General features: G+C 33.7%; 1 protein-coding gene across 1 annotated transcript; it reads left to right on the forward strand.

Annotated features, from left to right (window-relative positions):
- The first annotated feature begins 5,224 nt into the window (after positions 1–5,224).
- LOC116202447 (myb-related protein 308-like) lies at positions 5,225–6,546 on the forward strand. Its single transcript, XM_031534001.1, has 2 exons — positions 5,225–5,802; positions 5,928–6,546. The coding sequence occupies exons 1-2, from the start codon at positions 5,540–5,542 to the stop codon at positions 6,421–6,423; spliced, it is 759 nt and encodes a 252-aa protein (XP_031389861.1). The 5' UTR covers positions 5,225–5,539; the 3' UTR covers positions 6,424–6,546.
- The last annotated feature ends 11,525 nt before the right edge of the window (positions 6,547–18,071 follow it).

The raw sequence follows: 18,071 nt of genomic DNA on the forward strand, positions 1-18,071 counted from the left end.
TTCTCGTAGGATGTGTGGTAGGTGATTAGCTCGAGCTAGCTAGCTTAGGTAAGTAGAGTACAAAGAATTAATTGACGAATCAAGATTAAGTTAACATATCATCCTAGCAGGTGGTATGGACTTTGGAGTACTGTCCTCGTCAAGGAGTCTACTCAAGCTGCTTTGTTTTAGTTATGGAGGGGATGCATGAACGGCGGGCGGCCCCCAATATTTCATTTTGTCAATGCATACCCTTAAAAATAATAATAATAATAATAATAATACAGTTTCATATACAAAAATGGACTTCAATAATGCAATGCTCAACGATTCATTAATTTTGAAAACCATAACACGACTCGACAAAAAATGAAAAAAGGATATATTATCCTTTCTAGTTAATTGACACTCGTCCTCAATCGGTACTCATAAAGTTTTGATTTTAATTCTCATCAATGGAGTTCCCTAGCCTCCTTTTCTCTGCTATCATATTCTAGTAAGTCTATAAGCATTTCCTTTTATGATATAACAAATGATATATCTCCAAATCATAAACTTATGGAATAAGGTCCTATATATAACCTTCTAACATAAAATAGATAACCTTATCGCTTATTATGGGGGTCGAATGGACATATAAGTATGTGGGTCATATATATATAGATCGACAAGGTACACATGTACCTGAAAATTTCAGGAATGTATACGGATTGTCAATAACGTTTATGTGCAGTTTAACGTTGTAATGAAATTAAAGAAGGCTTTACACATGTGGATGAATAGTAGACCTTAAGGTGTGCGGGACAGTTGGCAGGAAAGAAGAGGGGGAAAAAAAAGTAGGTAGAAATACACTAACAAATCTAACTGAAAAATCTTATCATGGCTTCAAGTAATTTTACTTTTACAAAATTTTCTGTTATTGTCTTATTGGTTCATTTTAATTAACTGGATAAGTTGATCTCGCGATCAGAAATGGATAATTAATGATTACTTCAAGCGAGGGATAGAATCTCCCGTAATATATATATATATATATGATTAACACATTCAGCAAATAATTAGAAGGTGACTTAACATATATACTTTTGAGCTATGAAAATTCCCCGACTATCGACATAGCAAAGATTGTATTTGATGAACCACATTTGATCTTTTGCATTGATGATGAGAAGGGGTTGGGCAGCTTGAACTCAATTCCCAAAAGGGGAGAAATCATTGGAATTTGATAGACCATGTTAGCCCTTGGAGTTCTGGATGCCTGGTATACCCATGTGAACCTGTTTTATATTCACCTAAATTGTCAAAAACATTAACCAAAAATCTATCATCATGCGTAATACAATTGGAGGAAAAATGGAACATCAAATCAATTTTAATATCCTTTACTATGTATTATATTTTTTAAGTGGAAAAAAGCATACTTTTCATTCTCTATGTTTGGTTGAATGTTCAATTTCATCCTTAACTTTTTTTTAATTCAATTTCATCCTTTATAACATGTTATGATAATCATTTGGTATGTTCCTTTTATCAATCAAACCGTAATATTGTTGATGTGGTAAATAATTTTGTATACATTTTTACATGCGTGGAAATTCTAGGATACATTTATTTTTATTTTCAAATATATAAAAATATGCAAAAAATAATTTTGAATATAAAAATATGTGAAAATAAAAAATAATAAGTAATTTTCAATAAAAATAAAATGATTTGAAGATAAAAGTTGAAATAATATATTATTTTATATATTCTGCCAAAAAAACAATTTTTAATAAAAAATTATTTTTAGAAAATTTTCTTTTTATTTCCAAAAACCCATTATATTTAGGAATGGTAAAATTTTTAAAAAAAGTATGTTTTTTTTTTATAACTTCTATGGCTGCGTCAAAATGTTTGGCACTTATTCCCTCTTAAGTAAGGTATATGGTTCAAGTCTTGTGAATGGAGAAAATCAATGCTGAGAAAGTTTTACACCCTTAAAATGCTGACCTGGCTCAAATTGGATTAGTTAGGGTCTATTGGACTTCCGAATACCATAATACACACTGAAAATGATTATTTTGTTCTTTCAGAATAAAATTTTATATTTTATTCATTTTTTTCAGTTTCAAAATTATTTTTCTATTTATTTGAAACTAAAAATAATTATATTCTATAATTGCCACGTATGCAAAATTATACATGCTGCACGAGATTATTTGCCTTATCAGCAATATTGAACCATTTGATTTATAAAAATAACAAATCAAACAATTGTCATAATATAAAGGACGAAATATCTGACCAAACGTAGAGGACTAAGAGCGTGCTTTCCCTACATTGAATTACCTATGAAGATGATTGAGTCTCAAAAGTCCAGTTTTCTCTCGTTTTCCTAGTGATTCATCAAACAAATGTCTATACAAATATGAAATCGATTCCACATGTATGAGAGGCAGATTAAGGAATTACTATTGCCTAATTAAACTTTTTTTTTATTATAAGAGATGTTTATGGCCTAGCACATAATAATAAAGAGGCAATGATAGTCCTACCGAATATCGAACCTGAAACTTCTTAATTACCAGGCGAGAGCGTGCGCCATTGTACTGTACGTCTTTTGATTTTGCTAATTGAACTTACTTGCATTGTGTCTACTCTCTTCTTGTTGCCCAAACTTGCATCATAAGGTTCTCCTTTTTCTTCTTATTTTTTTTCATTTTCCTTGTTCAAGGCTAAAATGATAATAAAGAAAAGAAAAGTGGAAGGTGAACCATAGCCCACATTCACAACCACAACCACATTCAAAATCTTTTCCCATACTCCCTCAATTTCTCTTTTTCGTTTTTGTTTTTTCTTTCCCCAATTTCATCATATTCCCCTCCCTCCAACCCAACTCTTCTAGAAACCCTCTCTCTCTCATGCATGTTATATGTCATGATATGTTATCGATGTCAATAGAATAAATACACCCAACTACCCTCTGCGGTCTCATGTCCGAGAAGGGCCAAAACAAGTTGGTTCTTTTACAATTGGCCGTACCCTCCGACCAACTTAATAACCTCACGAGGAAAAAAATATATATTAATGTAATTTTCCTCATCGAACCACAAAAAATGTTTGGTCCTCTTGTTTAGTAATCTTGTACCCTTAATCAACTCGAAGAGGTTGTGGTACCATCCGGGCTGCGGTCTTTTGATTAATAACTACCACTCATAATATGTCTGGCACTATCCCGAGGAATGAGCAAAACTTGAACCAATTACTACCATAAATTCTTGAGCATAGTTTTCGATCTGTGAAGGTCATTCTCCCTGGTTTCATAACCATATATATGCTAGGCCTACCAATGAGTGTCATTTATTTCATCAGTGGAAGAGCTTTACATTTTAATACACTAATCCGACTCGACTGAATTGGTTGAAAACCATTAAATTTATGGTTATCAAGATTCACACTAAAAAAATTGTCCTTCATTCTTATGAATATATTATTATTATTAAAGAAAGACGGTCTTAAACAGAAGAGTTAGATTATAGGTTCAGCTCATGAGATTATACTTAGAACGACTCAACTTGAGAACTGTAAAATGTTTTGTTTTAAATAATTTCGAAGACGAGTTTGGTGCGCGCAAACCGGTTCCAAACCAAAATCACATAATATCAAATATATATTATGGATTATAATTTCAGGAATAATCGAACCCCATTTGCCTTCGTTCCTATATAAAATATTTGCGTCATTCACCGATTTAACATGTGTTTGATCCAAACTTTTTTTTTTGTTACAAGGAAGGATATGGGCCTATAACAAAGAAATAGAAATCCTAATGACTAATAAAGAGGCACGGATAATCTCATTAAGTATTGAATCTGGAACTTCTTAGTTATCATGCGAAAGTATGCGCCTTGTATTACCCGTTTGATCCAACTTTGATTCTAATTAATTATGATGAATATTACGCAATCAATAATAACTGTTCAAATAGCACGTGGGGAGAAATTCAGGTTGTTTCTGTATTTATTTCCTTCGGGCAAACAATGACCTGATTAAAATGTGCAGAACTAACGTGGCTTGCTTCAAATGGTTCGGTGTTTGTTTGTCTTAAACAAATATTTCGGATTCGAGTTTTGTGAATGAAAAAAATTCACGATGAAAGAGTTTTACCATTTATTGAAAAGACCTGACTCGAAATGGGAATTAATCGGGACCCATTGAATTTTCGGAAATCAAAATGTGTACCGAAAAATGTGTAAACGTGTCTGACGCTGGAAATGCATGGAATGAAATTGAACGATACATAACGTCAAAAACTTTTTAGAAACATAGCAAAGACATCATTAATTGTTAAAGCCTCCCCCGGCTGCTATATTTATTAAAGAAAACTCATCACCGTGCACGAGGTTGGAATTATCATCTGTGATTATACGTCAAAGAACGTGGGAATTAGTTGGATACATATACCTATATATTGGACTCTTCATATACTTTCAAACCTGAACCTTGGACAAGAATAGGACTGATTATGTGTTCATGTCTCTATATAATGATAAACACAGGGAAATACTTGTTAATGAGCTATTTTCCAAGAGTGCAAGAAGCTGCCCACTTCAATTTCTCTTTAGCTCAATAGTTTTTAGCCCAACGAAGAACAATCGGAAAATCGGGGTAGGTAGCCACATAAAGACCACTACAGTAAAGCTATTCTCCTTGATAGCTAGATTCTCAGTCTAATATGTGACAAGACATAGGTTATTCAAGTTTGCCCAACTTGTCTAACGTGAAATGAAGATTGTTACTATCACGTCAATTGGAATCACATTCAATTTACGTTCGGGATCGGAAGCACGTACAACATGCTTGGCCATGGAAGCTGCCATCACGAGAGACCATATATATATATGTATGTCATGTGTCCAAAAGCACTTTAGTTAGCTAGCTTGGATTAGGTGATAAGCATGAGCATGTGTGTAAGGTACAATACATTTATCAAAGCTTTTATATACCAAGTCCAATAGATTATATATATAGTACCTTAAATGCTTTGCCCTCCATCCAAAACCCTAGCAAGAACACCTAACTGCAGGGAGTTTACCAACAGTTGGTGTGCGTCTGTGCCCTTCACTCGAACTCAATTATTACATATAAGCCGATGGATCCCCCCTCCTTTTATAATATTATCAGTGGGGTAAAGAAGCCCACCGGCCACTCCTTCCCATAATACCTATTCTCACCAACTCGCATCTAGAAGCCCTATCTATCCATATCTCTATTAGGTTGGCTCACCACTTCCCTATCTCACTTCTCCCCACCAAAAGAGACTTATTATATAATCCCAACTTATGTCCTCACAAGGGCCGGCTCTTTTGTCCCTTCGACCCCCCGTACAAATTAAATAAACACACACACACATAGCCATATTATTCTATTCGTTTGTTTGCTATTCTCTTGTCCCCCATACTCCTACTTCCACACTACTTCTACTATTAGAACAACAGTTAGCTGCAACTGGTGAGAGTTCATTCATTTCATACGAGGGAGGGGAAGGGGGGGGATTGCGAATATTGAGTGTTCAATCATGGGGAGGTCTCCATGTTGTGAGAAAGCTCACACCAACAAAGGGGCATGGACCAAGGAGGAGGATGACAAGCTCATTGCCTACATCCGTACCCACGGCGAGGGCTGCTGGCGTTCCCTCCCCAAGGCCGCGGGACTGCTCCGCTGCGGGAAGAGCTGCCGGCTCCGCTGGATTAATTACCTCCGGCCCGACCTCAAACGCGGGAACTTCACCGAAGAGGAGGACGAGCTCATCATCAAGCTCCACAGCCTTCTTGGTAACAAGTAAGTCCTCCCGAGTGAATGATATTAAGTCGCCATCATGGGAACTATTCTGTCTAGCCGGACCGCAGTTTTTTATTAATGAACTTATTATATTTGTGCTGACGCGTATGTCCTGTGGCGTATAGGTGGTCTCTGATTGCGAGCAGATTGCCGGGAAGGACGGACAATGAGATAAAGAACTACTGGAATACGCACATCAGGAGGAAGCTCTTGAACCGGGGGATCGACCCCGTGACCCACCGGCCACTCAATGAGCCGGCAGCTTCTCTTCTGAGCGACGTCCCGAATGCTACCACCATATCTTTTGGAACCTCCAAGGAACAAGAGGAAGAGAACAACGATAAAAACAACAACAGCTCTAGTGGATTTTTGTGCCAAGAAAGGAGTCCAGACTTGAGCCTTGAGCTGAGAATAAGCCCTCCTGCCAGCTCTCAGTACCAAAGTGATGATCAGCCACTGAAAATTGTTGGGGAAAAGAAGTTTTGTTTTGATTGCAGTTTGGGGCTTAGGAACAGCAGCAGAGAGTGCGGCTGTGGGGTTGGGAGCAGTACTGCCAGTGGCAACATTATTGGGTATGACTTCTTGGGCTTGAAGACAGGGGTGTTGGATTACAGAAGCTAATTAGGGAGGGATAATACTAATGGATTGTAAAAAGAAAAGGGGAAAAAAAATCAGTGACCAAGTAAGAAAAAGGAGAAATTTTTAAAAAGGGATTTTATATGAATTCAAGAATCTCTTTTATGATATGATCTCTTTACTTTTTTCTTTTCTTTTTCTCCTAATACTTATGACTTTTAGGTATGTATATATATATATATTCTTCCCTCCAGCGTATAATGTGGATTATATTTTTTAATTTATATATTCTAATTTTATTAGATTACAATAGAAGTTCACCTCACAAGAAGCTTTTTCCACTTCTCTACGTAGAAAATGAAGAAATAGTAGAGCACCAAACAAGCTCCTGTGAAATTCCCTTTTAATTATCACCGATATGAGTTGATTCAAACGGTTCGATACTTATTTCTCTTATGTAGGATCTCATATTCGAGTATTATAAATAGAGAAAATTCATATTATAAGAGTTTTATTCTCTTAGTGGGTCAACTAAGCTCGAACTGGACTAGTCGGCACCGTTGAGCTTCCTGATACTATAGTACACACCGAAAAATGCTCTTCATGAAATATTACATGACCACCTCATGGTCATCACGTTCACGCAGATGCCTGACCAAGAATTGATTCCAGTTCATTGATTGAGAATAACTCGGGCTCACTCAAAAAAAAAAAAATCTTTTGCCTGTTTTCCCATGACCTAATATAGAAGTTAAAGTTGAAGTTTTCTTTCTTCTTCTTTTTTTTGGGTGAATAGAAGTTAAAGTTTTTCCCCCCTTCATTTTCCCTCAAAAAAGAGAATCCTTTTTATTTCTTTTTTTAAAGAAAAAGTTGGTTTTTTTGCTCCCCCCTTCGCTCAGAGTATGGAAGATATTTTTAAAGGGGGGAGGCCTAGTAATGGTGGTTGGTTGTAATCTGGAGCAGGTTGGGATAAAGGAAGGGATATCATTAAATGATCTTTTCTGCTATCAGCCACAAAGCTGAAGGGGAAAGGAAACAAAAGGCTCTATTTCCTTTTTGACTCTTTATATGTTCTTCCCCCCAACATCAATGATCCTTTTGAATTTTATCTGTTCCATTCCAATCAGTTAGATGCTTTTCTTTTTGTTGATCCGATCGATCAATGAGCTGGTTAAGCTCTATATATAGTGATATGATAGGAACAGACATATATGCGACAAAACTAAAAAAAGGAAAAAAAAAATCATCTCTTGAATTGGAGAAAGAGAGGAGACATTATTTGACGCCATTGAGGTCCACCCACAAACCAAATTGACAATGAATTGGTATATATGTGTAAAGGCATAAAAAGAAATTAGTGGTCATGGTCATGGTTTATATTGTAAGGATTTCAAGATTCAAATAGGTCAAGAGACGATTATATATTATCTCAGCTTATTCATTCAAATTATTTATTTATTTTGTTACCAGAGATCTCATAAGTCTATTATAATGAAATATTCATTCGAATTATTTGAGTTAAAGATTCTAATAAGCGTTATTCACAATATACATGTGCAATATGTTGGATATTGTGTGGTAATATATTTTCGAGGTTTTGAGTGTAAAAAGTACATTGATATATATTATATATATATATATATATCTGATAATTAAGAGACATGTCTTGACATATAATAATAAATACGAATCCTGCTTTTACACGCATTGAATACCGTTGTTCTGGATCGAAGCCATGGGGAAGCGGATTCATTAGGAAAAGTGATTATGTAGTTGATTCGTGTGAATTAGGAGTACCCCCTCCACATTTCTCTTTTGAAGCTTTTAATCTTATGAATTAGATTCTTTGAGGGGTTTTTGTCTTTTATGTAAAAACGAAAAAGGGAGGGATCAATTTTCAATTGGAGGGAAGGAATTTGGATAAGCTGTGAGAGGAGGAGATAATGGGTCAGATGGAGTGGTTGGTAACCTATCTTTTTGCACAGCACAATTATTATAAAAGTTGAACAAAAAAAAGCATCACAATAATATAAATAAAAATATGATAAAAGCCATCTGAAATAATAAAAAATAATATATTGTGGGGGCAACTAACCTCTGTGTCTGTAGTTAGCATATTGTTTCTACCAACCTAACAATAATTTAAGTGTTCTATGATCCGATCGACCAACCATCGGATTCGGACATAAATGGAATGAATTACTTTTCTCAATTTTTTTCATTTGATATTCGCTGGGATCCATCTTCTAATGATGTATTGCGAATTAATGAAACAATCATATATTTATAACAAGTTGGAATTTATTGATCAAAGAAATTAATAAGATCCACTGAATACCTACCTAAATGAAAAAAAAAACGATCCATTGAATATATATATATATATAGAGAGATCCATATAACCATCTTTTGTTTCATCCTAGATTGAGTAATCATTCACTTGCGAGGCATATGGCTGTGGTTGTGTTTGACTAATTACTTAGGGTTAGCCAATTGTGTTTGCAGATTGGACATCTTCTAACGAGATTGGATATTGAGTGGACATATTGCAAAGAAAGTAGTGTCTAATATTATCTTTCCCAATTTGGGAGTGTTTATTGTCGCTTCTACAGACACCAATAAATTAATAAGGTTATTAAACTAAAACATATATGGACTTTTATTTGGCTAAATAGTTATATAAACACATATGTATAACTATTTCCGTTATTAGTCTAATTAATAATTTAGAGAAAGGAAATGCATGAAAAGTGTGTACATAGATACGGTGTGCAGTGCACCATTTAATAATGAAACTTCGTGATTATTATTTGTTCATATATGGGGACGGGACTTCGAGAAAGAGATATTCAAATCTCTCTATAATTTATTTTTATAGATAAAAAATTCTTCTATTTTCGATTAATGTAAAAAAATTTCCTACTTTTAGGTGGAGAACTCTCGAGAACGAATATACTGTTATTGGATTTTTCACTTTGTTCACAGGCAATGGTATTAATTAATTAAAGATTGTAAACAAAAAAGAAAATCTATTAGAGATTCAACCAAAAAGGAAAAAAAAGGACACATTATAACTAGTACAAGAACCCCGCTTCGCTGGCGCAATACTTATTTTTTTTATCGTTATCTTACATGATTGTAAATCTTGTGACTTTTTCCATAAAAGTAATTTTATTATTATTTATTATATGGCAATCATTTCATTAGAAACATATACTAAATATAAGTAACTAGTAATTGAAGAAAGTTAAATATCTATATCTATCTAAAATACTAAAAGGCGGGTCAAAGTATCGAGAAGTGCCACTTAGGACGAATGAGACTTCTCTTTACATGACCCTTTATCTGACCGCCAATAGCCATGTCACAACTAGTATAATATTATGTTGCCACATCGTAATTATTTGCAATCATGGATGATGAAAAGATTAACATAATAAATCTATTAAATTGTTCATATTTTGCTTGGTGGTTTTACATTTTGATTGAGGCATTTGCAATCATGAATGTGTTTGATTTTAGAGTTGAGTTGAGTTGAGTTTTGGTTTTAATTGGTTTGTAATAATTGTATTGTTGAATTATGAAAAAAAGTGTGAAAAAGTAATGAATAGTTGAAAGAAAGTAATGATTGTGTTGTTGAATTGTGAAAAAAATAATGAATAGTTGAGAGAATTTAATATTAAAAATTGAATTGAATGGTTAAAAAAAATTTTAAAAATGAAAAAATTAATGATTATGTTGTTGAATTGAAGATAAATAGAGTTGAGTTGAGCAGAGCTAAATTTCCAGGAAAATATATTAGTTTAGGCACTCATTGAAATATTAAATTTCTAAGAATATATATAATATTAGTCAACCAGAATAATTAATATAAACAATGATAAAGATACAAATTATTTTTGTAGAGTTATAACAAAAATTTTATCGATTATCGCAACCATTCTAGCTCGCGCATATGCGCGGGCCTATTCATCTAGTTTAAGATAGTGTTGGCTTAGTGCTATCAAATTATTAAAAAGAATATATTAGACCCATGGACCTCTCTTATAATCCAAAAAATTATTAAAAAGAATAATATGTTATAGAGTCAAAGATTTTTTTTAATAAGCTGTTATGACAATTTTTAGAGTAAAATATAAGAATAAAAGTATCAATAATAAGGTGGTGACGATGAAAATGGTTTGATCAATAAATAACCAATTCTTAAAAGACAAAAATTGTTCAAGGTTGGAGAACAATTATGATAATATTTTCAAAAGTTTTTTGGAATAAGAAAATAAAAAAGTCCTTATAATATTACGTGATTCTCTCATAAAATAACTTGAGAACAATTTTGCTATATCATAAGAATTTTACCTTAAAAATGATGAAGACAACTGTATATAGAGTCATTTACTAATTTAGATATACAAAATTCAAGTACTCCTCATATAAAAAAGTGATTAATATTTAAATTAAAAACCATATTGAAAATAAAAGAGTATAAAACATGTTAAATTTAATAAGAGACAATAGACATTAACTTATTTTTATACAACTCTATATATCCATAGTATGAAAGTTGTCTAAGGTTCAATAAATTATTTAATGATAATATTCACTTTGGTAGTTTTATCCGTAATGAGAGCATATGTGAAAATGAAAACAAAAGGAAAAGAGAAGGTATTGATAACAGAATGTAGGAAGAGTGGAGAAAATATGAGACTAACATGCAACAAAAAAAAAGAAAAAAAAATTCAAAAAAACAAAATATAAGAAAGTAAAAGAATAATAAAAATGAGAAAAATTGAATTGAGAGTTTTGAACATGAAACAATGGACACAATTAGCCATGTCTCTACCAGTACAGCACAAAAAAACTTATCCTCATCTCTCCCTTTCTTTAAATATTTTTCAATTATGTGGGGGTCTAAAAACTAAATTTAGGAATATGAAGAGTTCATATTTGAGAGGCCGTTAAATTTCTGAAACTGTTGATGTGGCAAAATATTGTTACACAAATCAAGACTTTCTATTGCATGATATTTTAGAGCCAAAAGTAAATACCTATATTAGATTTGAAGGGGAAACAACTTTATTTTAAATTTCTTTTCGAATGTTATTTACTTATTTTATCGATGGAGAAAGAAAGAATGTCATCGTTGATCCAACGAGTGCATCAATTTTTTATGTAACATACATTGGGGTTTAAATTATTTAAAAGTATTTTATATCTAGAAATATTAATTTCAGATATCAAGTTGTTTTTCAGTCATAAAGAAGGCTCGTAAGTCTAATACAAAGATATGAAATAATGCGAAATAAAAGGGTATGTAAGTCTCACTGGTGAGAATCAAACTCATGATCTCTTAGTTTCAAATCAACGTCTATCGCAATAAGACCCATTCCTCAATCGTTTTTATTTTTTGTTAAAGAATGTGGATAAATTTAAAAAGCTTTGTATACCCAAAATATGTAAAAAGATTTGTTCAATTTGATTTATATGATGCGTTCAGGTTCCTTAATTTAACTTTGAATTTAACTTTTTCCATGATGTGAAATATTGTAGACACACATGAGAACATTGTTTACACAAAATACAATCGATTCTAACTGTAGCATAAACTTAAATGGCTTCTCTTGCTCATGACATTCTAGTGGTTCATTAAAATTTAAGAAAGAATTCGCTCCCCGGCCCCTGAGCTTCCGGGTTAAATTAACCTATATATATAATGCTTGCTTCATCATTTAAATATCAAAAGAGTTCCTTATATCAAAAGAAACAATAGATTAAAAAAAAAGATCCACTTTATCCTAATTAAGATCAGTCTAAAAATTGTGTCAATTATTTGTACCACTTGTCAACCTATGACTCCTGCTATCGATATGCTTGGTTAGCATATGCTATGGTACATAAAATTGAGGATATACATATGAATCAAGATGTTTTTATTGGGAGAAAAAGATAAATAAAGGTAAAATTTTCTGTCGATAAAAATAAATTTTAGAATTATTTCCGGTTGAAGGTGAGCATAACTCAAATAAATTTATTTCATTATTTTTCCATTACAATTACGTTGCCCCAGATTGCTCCGTAGCTTCAATGAGGATAACATTCTAATTTAGATTTAGATACATATTTTATATATATATATATATATATATATATATAAATTTTTAATTTTTTTTTTAGGGAGCTTGGTTCCATTAACTACTAGCTGCATTAATTCTTGGGTGGGTCCAGTCAGGAAGGTCCCACGAAGACTGGCTCATCTAAATATGAATATATGGCCTTTCATTAGAACCAATACATCAAGCTTTATAATGTGATGCATTAACCGCCTCTAAACAGCATTAATTATGTGATGAAATCACGCTAATGTGGATGTACTACCAACCTCATATTATAACTAAACTTAGCAATTGGATAGGATAAAGAATATGAAAATGATATGGGGTAATCCTCAAAAAAAAAAATTGATAAGGGGTCACCTCCAAGTTATAACCTTACACGTTGAGTGAATATAATTAATGAGAATTATACTATATCCTAGCATGGTTTCTACTGCTAGTTACGCAATGATCATTATTTAGACCTCGGGAGCTACTTGATGTTCAACTTCAAGTTCTCCCTTGACATTGTCACTTAGGTCAATGAATGGCGCTATGAGATTTAAAAATGTCATATGTGATTGATTAATTACAAAATTTTCTTTTTTTTTTTCCTTTTCTTTTTATATAATCAAGAGTTTTCCTGTCCATGTTGATCATCAAATTAAAATTTTAATCTTGGATATTAATGACCATAAAGTAGCAATCTTATCTTGGATATGGGTGATTACCTAAATCAAAGCAAGTAGACACAAGTGGTCGGTATGACTAACTTGATTGAACATCCAAGAAATATTGTCCTTCTCATTTAGAAAAAAGGAGTCACCGGTTTTTCCACATCTCAACCCTTTTTCTTCCTCATCTTTTGTCTCTCTCTCTCTCTCTCTCTCTCTTATTTTTTTTTATTGGCCAAAATATTCTTTTTTATTGGCCAAAAATATCCTGTGGAAGCTTCCACAGGATTGGCATTCTCCCCCTTCCTAAAATTTATCTGTTTAGGAAATTAATTTAATTATTAGTGGCTAATATTGCTTTTCCCACTATCAGTGGATGTTCTAATTACTTTTCTCGCCTAGTCGTTGATTAATATATTGGTAAAAATGATAGATAACTTCCACTAAATGTCGTCATGTGTGGACCCGCTTATATCCCATTTTGGATCCTTTCCTTGACCAAATAAGACCATTACTCCTTTTAAGCTTATATAAAATCAAATAAATGCATGCAATATCATGTGCAATTATTTACTTCTGATGGGTCCATCGCAATCGTTATTGTCCGAACACGCGGATGACCATTTGTAATTCAAATTTACCCCATATTAGAAAATTAACAAATATATTAATCAATCACTCGCAAACAAGAAGTTCAAACATGAATCTATTTTAGCGTTTTCTTGATATATACAAGTGCTCCAATTTACTTGGCATCATAAAGTTCATTTACTGTCGACCATTATTTGAAATGCAATCATAAGATCCATGCAATTAAATCGAGGACTAAATATTCATACTCTCAACACATGGCTAAAGTCTCCTTTTACATTTTATGCTGAATCTTTCCTTCTTAAGTTCTCCCTGAGCTTCTTATGTCGAATTATGGTTAATTACATCTAAGATAAGTTAATCATTTTTCAAGTGAAAAAAATAAAATTTGTTTTTTTGAACGAAAAAAATATAATTTGTTAAGGAAACAAAGTTTGCTAACATTTATTTGTTCTTCTCTCTCTGTTTTTTTTGGTATAAACATTTATAAATGAAGGTTAATGGAGAATCTTGTACATTTATGTCTAATCTTTCATTTCTTAAGCTTCCCCATAAGCTTCTTATGTCGAATTACGGTAGCATCTGATCTAAGATAAGTTAATCATTTTTCAAGTAAAAAAAGTATAATTTGTGAAGAAAACAAATTTTGCTTATATTTATTATAATTATTATTATTATTGCTAAAACATTTAAGAATGAAGCACTTTTTTTTTCAATAAATTTTGAGTCGAGGACTTGCAAGTGAGTATAGATGTAGCTGGAAATTATGTGATTGATTGATGACATGGTACGCAAGCAATGGTACAATTAAATGATAAAGGGGGCCCCACGGTCCCACCCGCCCACCAAACTCCAGCCTTTTTGGGTGGAGGCCGCTCGGGTCTCATTCATAAGAGCGGGCTCCGGCTGCGGGGCCCAACGGCCCCTCATCAACCTCAGTAAACATTTGGGCCCACCAATTCGCCCCCCCCCCCCACCTTTTTTTCCCTTTATTTTAATTTTTCCAATTTGTGTTAATATACAATACGTACTTTGGTCAAGCCTTATTAATTAGCTTTATCAATGGTTATATTTTGCATTTTCTGCTGGCTAATATGGCCAAAGAAAACTCCATGGCATGCTCTTTGTTGGTCCCACGTCTTATCACGAGGATAAGGGATACTTCCAGCAAAAAAATATCTCAAAAAAAATTGAAACATGGTTAATGGAGAATCATCACTAAATATTAATTCAAACAGTTCGACACTTGTTTCCTTATAAAAGATTTTTTTATTTGAGTATTGTGAATGGAGAATTCTTGATTGAAAGAGATTTATATCTCTTAATTGACTGAATCGACTTGAATTGAATTAGTCGCGACTCATTGGACTACCAATACTAGAGTGCACATAGAAAAAAAAATTGGAGAATCACAATTTATAAAAAAATGATGAATAAAAAATTTATGCTTTATTTGGATTCAAAGTTGCATTTTAAAATCTTACTTTAACTTAATTCTACTCACAACAAAACAAAATAACTCATATAAAGTCAAAGGGTGGACCCCATTTATATAACTCTTTTTTTTAAATCAAAATTATATAACTCATACAAAGTTAAAGGGTGAGCTTCATACATAACCATTTATACCACTCTTTTTCAAAATCAAAATCTGATTTTAAAATGTTACTTACAAACCAAACGCAATATTAACTTCTTTAAGAACGCATTTTGACTATCTCAACCTTATTTTTACCAATTAACATCTTTATTAGCTTATCTCGAAAGACATCATTAGCTAGAATCCAGATTAGGGTTAAATCATAGCTAGGACATATGAATCATATGATATTATTACCATCACTTATAAATAGGAACATCCCATTTTGAATATAAAAGTAGTTTATATAGAAAGCTCAGATGTTGATGACAAAGCATAATTTATCCGAATTACATGGTGCTTTCTTTCTCATATAGAAGTGATTCTTATGAAAAGAAGGGGAACAATTACTCTTATTGTTCCTCACGATCCAAATATGAAAACTCTTTTTTTTTTCCCACTTTCGGAAAACTAGAAAAGAAAACATTCCAAAAGAAACAGAAAATCATAACTGTTTTCCAATAGAAGACACTGTCAAAATCTTTGCATGCCTCAGCCCAAATCAAAATGGAGAGCATAATCAATCACCAAATTACTTATAACATGCATATCTGCTCTTTTTTGTCCTCAAATTATTTTTTTCCGAAGGAAAATTATTGGCTGTACTTTTTTTTACCCTAGAAACACACCCTGGCACGCGCACATGCACTCATGTCTATATACAGGTAAAGAGCGCCATATAGCCGGTCGTTTGGCCTTTTTCGTTAAATTTAACACGTATTTTCAAAATTCATGATTTTATTTTTTGGTCAATCTAACACATCATATATATTTCATTCAAAATTACTGGAAATGCTAATGTGTCGCACTAACATGCCAATCTCACAAAATGGCCCTACTTGTGGGGCCCACAAGGGTGTGGCTGCAATGACCATGTCGACATTTCTTTTAAATTTTGGACAAAAAATAATGTCGTATTAAATTTGACACACTAAAATAAAATCACATGCTATCACAGACAATTTTGAAAGTATATGCTAAATAAAATAAAAAAAGAGTGAATTACTACTGTTACCCTCAACTTTTTAAAATGTCACCACTTTTATCACAGATATATTTTTGTCACCAATCGACACTAAACATTTGTAATCCATCTAACAATCTTGCCCCTCCGTCAACACCCTTAACTGAAATGTGACGTGGCTGCTGACGTGGAGCTAACGGTGTTAAAAATATATATTTTTAATAGAGTCGGGCGCCAATGACGTTGTTTTGTATTTTCAAGTGTTTTTTTCCCAATTGGATGTAAATGGGAAGATGGGGAGAAGGGAGAAGGGAGAAGGGGAGAGCAAGACCCGGCCGCCCCTCCGGACGTGGTCAATGCTGGAGATGTCGTTGATCGAAAGGCCTAGCTGGGCTACAAAGAAACATGGCAGAGCTAGGTTGGATTTTGTGTCTCTGCTTCTGCAATTGAGGCCGGAGCTGAGTGAGGAGGACAAGGGCATCGAAGGAAGCAATGAGGAGGCTCAACGACCATGGGTAGTTGTTGAAGAAGGGGTCGCGACAGAAGAGGGTCGTCGAACCTCCGGGAACTGCAATGAGAGACAAGGCAGAGCCAGAGATCTCATCAGAAAGAGTTTGAGGTGAGGAGCTGCACAACGGATAGTCGAAGATGGTGGCATGGTGGCTGTGAAGAGGCAGGAGGTTCAATTCGGTTGATCTCGTCGAGCACAAAACGTGGAGGTCTTCTTTCGCGCTTTGTTGCTTGTTTTCCTTGGTTTGCTCAATGTCCGTCGTCGATCGTCGGATTCTCACATGTGGAATTTGGTCAAACGGAAAATCAAATTTAGTCCTTAAGGAATGGTGGTAATTTACTTGTTCAATTTTTATTGCGTTTTGTGCCTGTGATATTATGCATTATCTCGATCTCCATCTTCCATTTCTTTCTTCCTTCTTGTCGAATTGTGGCGATGAAAAGGAGCTTGAAACGTTAACTGCTGGGGAGGAGTAGCCGGCGAGGCGATGAGCTTCTCACTGGAAAGGAGATGTTGCTAGTAGTAGACATACGGTGGCGATCGATCGTAAGGGAGGCCATCGCCACTCCATTTCTTCTTCCCCTATTCTCTTGTCTGTCTCCAGTCTGTGCGATAGAAAATGGGATTTTTTAAAAAAATATAAAAAATGAAAATACCAAACAACGTCATTTTGGCTCAAGTCTATTAAAATAGAATATCTTTTAGCACCATTAAATCCACGTCAGCAGCCATATCACATTTCAGTTAAGGGTGTTGACGGAGGGGCATAATTGTTATATAGATTGCAAACGTTTTGTCGGCAAAAATATATCATGGGCAAAAATGATGACATTTTGAAAAGTTGATGGCGAAAGTTGTAGTCTACCCATAAAAAAAAAGGCCAAATCATATGCCATATGGTGCTTTTTATCTATATATAAATGCATGTAAGCATGATGTAGAGAACCGACGGTTTTTTGCAACAGATGATGATAAGGATGCAAGAAGGGAATAGGAGGTGCATAAGATAGCAGGGTGCGTAGGATTAGGAGCGTGCGGGTTCTGATACCCTTTTTTTTACGATACTCGGATCCTACCATGTAAGTGACAAGTTCAAGATTTTGGAACCGGACTCTACCCAGTTGAGTTCTAGAACCGGAGCCTATCCTGAATCTGTATTATATCTGTATGGACCCGAATGTGGACTCTCGTCGGGCCCGCATGCGTGTTTTTATAGGGTGCTGAC

The sequence above is a fragment of the Punica granatum genome, chromosome 4 (genome assembly GCF_007655135.1).
Source record: "Punica granatum isolate Tunisia-2019 chromosome 4, ASM765513v2, whole genome shotgun sequence".
Classification (NCBI taxonomy): domain Eukaryota; kingdom Viridiplantae; phylum Streptophyta; class Magnoliopsida; order Myrtales; family Lythraceae; genus Punica; species Punica granatum.